Source organism: Mastomys coucha, unplaced genomic scaffold, assembly GCF_008632895.1.
Source record: "Mastomys coucha isolate ucsf_1 unplaced genomic scaffold, UCSF_Mcou_1 pScaffold2, whole genome shotgun sequence".
NCBI lineage: Eukaryota > Metazoa > Chordata > Mammalia > Rodentia > Muridae > Mastomys > Mastomys coucha.
Window position 1 is genome coordinate 19975494 of NW_022196902.1, and position 9110 is coordinate 19984603.

Consider the following 9110-nt stretch of genomic DNA (forward strand, 5'->3'; position numbering starts at 1 on the left):
GTAACACCATCACTGTAACACCATCACTGTAACACCATCACTGTAACACCATCACTGTAACACCATCATCACTGTAACACAATCACTTTAACACCACCATCACTGTAACACCATCACTGTAACACCACCATCACTGTAACACCACCATCACTGTAACACCATCACTGTAACACCACAATCACTGTAACACCACCATCACTGTAACACCATCACTTTAACACCACCATCACTGTAACACCATCACTATAACAACCATCACTGTAACACCATCACTGTAACACCACCATCACTGTAACACCACCATCACTGTAACACCACCATCACTGTAACACCACCATCACTGTAACACCATCACTGTAACACCACCATCACTGTAACACCATCACTGTAACACCACCATCACTGTAACACCACCATCACTGTAACACCATCACTGTAACACCATCACTGTAACACCATCACTGTAACACCATCACTGTAACACCATCACTGTAACACCATCAATGTAACACCATCACTGTAACACCACCATCACTGTAACACCACCATCACTGTAACACCATCACTGTAACACCATCACTGTAACACCATCACTGTAACACCATCACTGTAACACCATCACTGTAACACCACCATCACTGTAACACTATCACTGTAACACCATCACTGTAACACCATCACTGTTACACCACCATCACTGTAACACCACCATCACTCTAACACCATCACTGTAACACCATCACTGTAACACCATCACTGTAACACCATCACTGTTACACCACCATCACTGTAACATCACCATAATGCCTTTTTAATGCATGTGATCGACTTGTTTCCTCCTCACCTTCTTTGTCTGTTGTGTATCCTATTTTATATAGGATTCTAGACAGTGTCAGGCAGGGGAGGGGGCAACTTTTCCCAGAAAAGGCTGTATAAAGCTTTGAAATAAATGTGGAAGTTTTATGAGGGTAAGAAGCAGGGAAAGACACTGTGAAGTCTCCAAAAGATTTGGTTCTCTGTTCTTTCACTGATTTGTATTTGTGTATGAGAAGGTGTGTATACACATGTGAGCACATGCACCCATGTGCGCGCATACACACACACACACACACACACACACACACACACACATACACATACGATGTGCATGAATGTACACAGCTGTTTTATGTATGCATTTATTCATCTGAACTGCCTGTCTTTACTAATAATAACTGTTTTTAGCATATCACATGGGTATCACCAAAGGTTACCAAGAGTACTAGGAGAGAGCAGAGGAGGTGTGTGTCACCTGTTCATGGACAGTTACAGCTTGTTATGAGCTTCGTCCTTAAGCAACAGTGCACAAATACCAGAGTCAAGGGGTAAGGCTGAGAGTTAGAATCTGGTCTATGAAACTTAACTCTTTCCTGTGTTATGGAGTGGTTTTGAGGAGTAATTTCAAATTTTTGTACCATTTTATGACTTACTTCTTTCATTTGTTTTGTAAATGCAAACAAAGTATTGAAAAAGAATTCTAGAGAGATGTCCGTCAAGATATAGATTAGTAAAAGAGATGGCTCTGTGAGTAAGCACCAACTGCTCTTCCGAAGGTTGTGAGTTCAAATCCCAGCAACCACATGGTGGCTCACAACCACCCGTAATAAAATCAGACACCCTCTTCTGGTGGTCTGAAGACAGCTACAGTGTACTCATTTATAATAAATAAATCTTTTTAAAAAAAGTAATACAAAGGGAATTAGAATGTGGCCTGCGCACATATATGATACTATCTTTGGAATAAATTATTGAAAGTATAAATTTTTTTAGACTAGTTATGTCAACTTGAATTTTAATAGACTGAAAAATGGGTATCCTAAAATGTTATATTATCTCTATCCATAGTCACGGGGTGAAAGTCATGCCCTATAACCTCACCAACACTGTATTTTATCATGCTTATAATAGCATTATTAGACCCAGTAAGCATACACATCTTAGGAGGATGAATATGTACATTGACAAATCAAACAATACTTCCATTGTCTTAATTGGTGTGTGTGTCATCCTTTTTGTCTGAATTATGAATGCCATTTATATTTTTCAAAGACATAAAACTGTTTTAGTCTTTGTTCATAATAGCATTATTGTTTTTCTTACTGCCATGTAAGATTTTCCAATATAGTAAGAACGATATCTCCTTGTCACAATTGTTGAAAAACCTTTCCAGACTGCTGACTTTCAATTTAGAATATAATAATTTCATTATATTTGTAGTGTTTCAAGCTTTATTTTAGGGCATACACAGAAATAAACATGAGCCTTGTGCATTAAAAATGACTTTATGGGTTTAGGAAAATTCACACAAATATTTAAACAACCTCTTTTAAATATATATTGTAGGAAACAGTGAACATTTCTGCTGTCAGTGTAGATGGAGTTATACTGGATGGTACTGAATTATTATCAACCCAATAATTAGAATAGCTGTTGCTGAGTTGTGGAATGGGAGCTAATATTTAATGTTTGAGTTGTTTGAGTGGTAGTCCTCACCCTGTAATCAGGACCTTCTATCTGTGTATCAATATCAATGGTACTGTGCCAGCACTGGGTATATGGCTTCAGAGGACAGCGATGGCATCTACTCTCAGTGAGCCATTTTCTTTCTTTTTTTATTAGATGTCTTATTTATTTACATTTCAAATGTTATCCCCTTTCCTGATTTCCCCTCTGAAACCCCCTATCACATGTCCCTCCCTCTGCTCACCAACCTACCCACTCCCACTTCTCTGTCCTGGCATTCCTCTGCACTGGGGTATTGAGCCTTCACAGGATCAAGGGCCCCTTTTCCCATTGAGGTCTGACAAGGCCATCCTCTGCTACATATGCACCTGGAACCACGGATCTCTCCATGTGTACTCTTTGTTTGATGGTTTAGTCCCTGGGAGCTCTGAGGGTACTAGTTAGTTTACATTGTTGTTCCTCCTATGGGGCTGCAAACCCCTTCAGCTACTTTGGTCCTTTCTCTAACTCCTCCATTGAGGACCCTGTAGTGAGCCATTTTCTACTCTGTCTTCAGTAATCTTTAACCCCCACAGAAAATAGAAATGTATACATTGCTAATGGTGTGATGCTTAGCTAGGCTATGTTTAAGATATCTACCATTAATTTCTGGTTTTTGAAAATCTTTAGTCTTCAGACTATAGAAATGTTCTGTCCCCCTCTACCCTACAAATAAAAGACTTAAAATCCTCAATAGTCCAAAATTATATAAGAACAGATGGATCCTGCTAAATTGAGGATGGCTGAGAGAAAAGAGTGGCCCTCCAGTGGTGTTTGAGCATTCAGTGGCTGCTGAGCCTCTACATATGACCACTAATGATAGAAACAGGTCGAAACATGTAGAAGCATATCAAAGAACAAACAATGTAAGTGAAGAAAAGAAAGGTACTCCAAGTACAGATAATATGTGTAGCACCAAAAGTCTCAAAAGAGATGTGGTTTTATCTCCAACAAAACATTGGAAAATATCTTATTCAACTGTCTCAAATTCTCATCATGTTCCATATATGATCCACAATAGCCATAAGGTTAATTAGTTTATATTCAGTGTTTGTACATGACATGTAGGGCTTATGTTTCTTACTTGATAGTAAGCCTGCCATACTTCTTGAACTTAAAATATATGGTTTGGGGTGACTCACTGAAATATTAATACTGAATCCAGCTGAATGTGGCTTTCTGTAAGTTTGAGTTCCCAGTTCTGTAGAGGTCCATGTTTGGGTCGTTTTTGGCCTAAGAAAATCTATAGATACAGAACTCTCTATAATTCAGGTCACCAAGGTGTGTGCTACTTAACCAAACTAGGACATAATCACGGATGTTACTAGTTTCTGTCAGTTTCCTCAGAAGAAGACAGACACATGCATTTTACCTCCAAGGTGAGGTAAAGTATGAACTCTGGTTATCATTCCTGTCTTATCTTTTAGAGCCCATTGTCCTGCAAATGTTATAGCATACATGTTGCTAATAATCACCACAGGTATCACTTCATTGTGAGTAGTTCTATATTGGTGTTGTTATGAAGAATCTATATTTAAGGGCATTTTGAATATTGATCATCAGTATGCCAAAGACATATTTGTCCTCCCACATTTATCAAAGCACACTTCAAGGCAGTCAATATATGGAATCAATCTAATGTCTATTTACCACTCTAGCTGACAGTGTGAGCCTGGGACAGTGGGGCCTAACTAAAGTCTCACACAATAGCTAACTTACTCAGTGATCAGGAAATTTTTACTGATAGTAAAGCACAGTCACACGGGGACAAGGATAAGGAAGGACACGGCAAAATCTTGTCCTTCCACAGAGGCACATGAATAACAACAGCTGAAATAAACTCACTCCTATCCACTACACCCAGGAGGAGCATACAAACATAGTCCAAGAGCTATTCTGTGTTTTGAAGAAACTGAAGCCACAAAGCTCTTGTCTTAATTTCTTAGAGGTTTCTCATAAACACTCAGAATTTTCACATGACTCCATTTCCGGCTGTGTTCTGTCAATGTCTATTTATTGAAGAAAACAAACATGGAATAGATATACAGTGGAATACTATTAAGCCAAAAGAAGGGATACTCCATTTGCCATCAAATGAATAGAACTGGGTTATAGTATGTTAAGTGTAATAAACCATATACCAAAAGACAAATACAATATGACCTCACTTACGTGTTTAGTCTAATAAACACCAGCTTATTATATATGAGTTGTTGATTAACAGAAGTGGGCAAAAGGGGTGGGAGGGTGAGAAGGGCAAAGGTTGTTTACTGCTTACTAATTAAATAGAAGAGCTTCTGTTGTCTCATTTACAGTGGTGCAATATACTATACAAAATGATAATTAATATACTGCCTAGTTCTCAGAGGAAAGGGATTGGATAGTATTACCAATGAGATATGATAATGATTTAAGGTTTTAGCATTATGCAAAATATATATATAACTAACACACGGGATGCCATAAATCTGTATAATTTAAGATGTCAATTTAAAGAGGGATACTCATGTCCACAAACCTTCATATCTTGACATCCTTGTCACCTTCCATTATCTTTCCCGGCCACTGCTCATCAGCACCATACATTCTAAGTATGATTAATGAATCTTTTCATTTTTGGTTAATAGCCTGGCTCTCACACGAAGATAATCCTTCACCTTTGACTGGACTCTCATATTAGCTGATGAGTGTTTAAAGACTGTTTGGTTGGCTGTAAGTGATTATTTGGACCTAGACAGCTAATAGAGATTGAAGACTATTTCACAAATATCTCTACTTAGAAGGCAAAGACACAGACTCTAGGTTTCACACACCGCTCATTTCCATTTCTATGTACCTACATGGGTGTTGGGCATTTGTGTTTCTGTTGTCTCTTATCTCTATGAGTATGTTGCATGTCTTCTTCTCTTTGTGTTCCTGTCTATGTGTATGTTTGCTTGCTTTTGTGTTTGTGTCTTTGTGTGTAATTCTATATGTATTTGTGAGTGGTTGTGTATGTTCATGTGTATGTCTTTGTGTTTATGTCTTTGTATTCTCGGTGTTTCAGTTTGTTTTGTGTGCTTATATGTGTTTGACTTTATATGTGTTTATGTATGTGCTTGTGTATTTTTTTGTACATTTTCATCTTTGTGTGTATGTTTGTATGCATATTTGTTTTTGATGTGTGTGTTCATTGTGTTATTGTACATTTTGCATGTGATTATGTGTTTTTGTGTCTACATGTGTTTGTATGTTCATGCCTTGTCTTATTGTATGTTCATGCCTCTGTCTTATGCTATAGGTACTGGGTGCTTTCTTATGACAAAAAGCATATAAGCTTTTTCTATATTTCCAATAATCCTTATATTTATGATAAATTAATATGCATTGGCCAAATGTTTAGCAAATTAGGATAAAAACTCAAGAGAACTGAGGGAATTAAGACAGTTGGGTGGTGAATTTACTAGCTCTGGCTTTGGCTAAAACATATAACTGAAATAGAAAATTGCATAATCAACAGTAGCTTACAGTGATGACCCTAGTGTCCCTAGTCAAGCAGAATGATAGGGCTGTCCTCTCAGGTCAAGAACATACCTTCACACTCGGTCTTGGTCAGGAAGGTGCCAGCTCTCCAGGGCTTCTGATGGAATCCCGGGCAGCACCTGTCACAACTCTCGCCACAGGTGTTGTGTTCACACTCACAGCGTGATTTCTAGTCACAAAGGGAGAGGGACAGGTTTTGAGTTTTGTATAGAGCCATAGAAGAGTTGCTGTCCCTAAAAGGTGTGTGTATAATATGACAGTTGAATTAGAAACTTCTAGATTATACGCTACAATGTAAAATTTTGGTCAGCATGTGCAGGAGACAGTGACTGTACTTGTGTGACTACATATGTTCTGCACCAGTGTGGGTTGGTCAGTACCATAGCTGGAATCACTGAATTTATGTTCTAGAAAAAGCCAGGAGGCCCAGGTGAAGACTGAATTTTCATTCTCTGACCCTTCTTTAAGCCTTTATTTTCTGGAGCACATATTTACTGTAAGGCTTTCTTCAAGTCTCATTGACAGTCTCAGAAGTGACAAAACATCAAGTTTCTTTTCCACTGTGCATCTAGGTGTTTAGGAAAGTGGGAGTTTAGAATCTCCGATCTCATGGAATGTGTGTGCTCTGTATTCTAGTATCTATTCACAGTCCTGCCAAGGCTGCTTTTTGTGCTCTCAATACTTCAAAAACGCTGTTCACCAGTGACACTGATAGATAACAAAGGTGCCATGGAGCGAGCTACACCACAACCTAGTCCAGGAAAAGCAGCAGAGACTTTCATCTTCCCACGAGATAACAGTATACAAGTCATTAATCAGAAAACTAGCTTTGAGTATAATGTTACTTATAGTATAGTTTAATAGATGAGAAGAAAGCTACAAGGCCTTATAGACATTTACTTATTTTCCAATTCAATATCTCTTCCATATGCTATACAGTTGATGATTTTGAATTTCACCAGTTTGTTTATGACAGGAGAAAAACATTTGCTCATTTGTCTTCTTGAAGTTATGTTCACTCAATACATTCATTGTCATTAAAGAAAAATTCTATGTGAAAGCTTTCAAGCTTGCTCTAGCTTGACAATCTCAACACTTGAATATTCTCCACCTGGTTTCTTATTATCCTTTCTCACCTCAGTTTGCTGTCACTGGGACATATGCTTACCTCCACATGTAATTTCTGTCTCTTTGCATGATTTTTTTGATTAAAAAAATTTAAAGTACTGGACAGATAGATTGATGGCAGCATTCTAAAAAAGCTAAATCATGCATCAGGCTGTCATAGCTAGAAAGACTTTAGAATAGATCCCACTTTGGAACCTTTGTGGGAAAAGAGAACCAATCTGTTTCCTGATGTCGTGCCGGTTGGACTCAAAGTCTATCATCTTAACTGCCAGCTCTATTTCACCCTGGCAATGCTCCGTTAAAGCATCTAAGTGGGGACCTGACACCCATACACAGCAGTTCCTCTCAGTAAAGCATCTCTTGAAGTATTTTACAGTGTGGCATTTCCTTTTCCTAAGCATCTCATAAATTATACATACGTTTGTTGCAGGGTCAAGTGGACAAGCCCGGGCATGACCATAACAGATGCACATCCCACCAACCGAAATATCCTTGACAGAATAGTAATACTGGGGAATAAAAGCCAGAGAGATATTGTTAGAATTGCTGAAAGGAAAGACCAGGAAGACCAGGAAGAGGGAGCAGGACAGTCAGTTAAAATGTCACATTTTGCCTTCAGACTTCCTTAAGAAGCATTCTGTGTTTCCTGAGGTTAAATGACACTTACCTACACACTAATAGCCCCAGGAAAGAAGGCTGCCAATTTATACGACATGCCCACCTCACGATTTCTCTCCCAGAGTCATTGAAATGTCCAGGTTAGAGCACCCACTGCTACAGAACCTTTCACCATATGGCTGTGGACAGTAATTCTTCATAAAGAATACATAATTTCTCATAAAAAATACCAACCTCTTTAGTTGTGATCATGAAAAACCAGATATCAGTCATAATGTCCCATTTTACTGGATAAATTTGAAATGGAACAATACTTTTAAGGGAAATGGTAGTGGTAACCATGTAATTCTTATCTAGATTCACAAAAAGTTTGGAAGGAAAAAAGGCTAATATGAATGTTTCATGTACTGAGAACTTACTTGCTTTTTTGTTATGTCAAAATGTTCTTACCACCACTTTTCTATCTGAAATTAACACAAAGCTACAGTCATAGTCATTTTAAACTATCAGCTATTTTAAAAATACAATTCACAATTATATAGCTGGACTAAATTTAAATTTTAATTAATGTGTAAACATTTTATAAGTACTAGAGTTTTTTACTTTCTCACTTATTATGCAAATAACCCTCTCAGTGAAAGAAATCTCTATTAGTACAAATATATACAAGAAGATATGGCAGCATTAGTAAAAGTAATGAACACATATCTAGGTTTCCAGACTGAAACCACTTATTATTCTATGTATTTAATTTTTAAATTCTCCCCTTGTTTTGTTATATGCATATAGTATCTTGTAAAACATTTTTTTCTATCTTAGGTATTTGTTATACCTATATTTTGAACTAATGGCACATACTGAGAAAATTGGGTAGCTTAAAAAAGAACCTCACTTTACCTAATTTCATGACTTAATAATGTAGGGCACAAATTTTCTCAGGAGTATTATTGTAAATGCTTTTAAAATTAGAAAGATTTTTTTAAGTGTAAGCACACATTGCTTTCCTTTTGAGTATGACAAGCTGAAAGATAATATTTGATTTTCATATATTTAAGTTTGCATGCAGTGTTCACTGAACTTGAGTACTTTGATAAATGTATACATATGTTGACTGAATTGCTCATGTCCAATGCTGTTATAAATAATAAATGTTCACCACAACCCCCATTCAGCCCTGAGAAAGATGATAAAAAGGAACAATAATTTTTTCATCAATTTTCCCTGGTGTACTTGTCAAAGAAGAAGAAGAAGAAGAAGAAGAAGAAGAAGGAGGAGGAGGAGGAGGAGGAGGAGGAGGAGGA

General features: G+C 37.4%; 1 protein-coding gene across 1 annotated transcript in view; it reads right to left on the reverse strand.

Moving 5' to 3' along the window:
* Nucleotides 1-9110, reverse strand: part of Lama2 (laminin subunit alpha 2) — a 668494-nt gene that overhangs the window by 390512 nt on the left and 268872 nt on the right. The window contains exons 6-7 of the mRNA XM_031380750.1: nucleotides 7611-7700; nucleotides 6115-6232 (exon numbers count right to left, since the gene is read on the reverse strand). Coding sequence (XP_031236610.1) covers nucleotides 6115-6232; nucleotides 7611-7700 — 208 coding nt within the window. The remainder of the gene's footprint in view (nucleotides 1-6114; nucleotides 6233-7610; nucleotides 7701-9110) is intronic.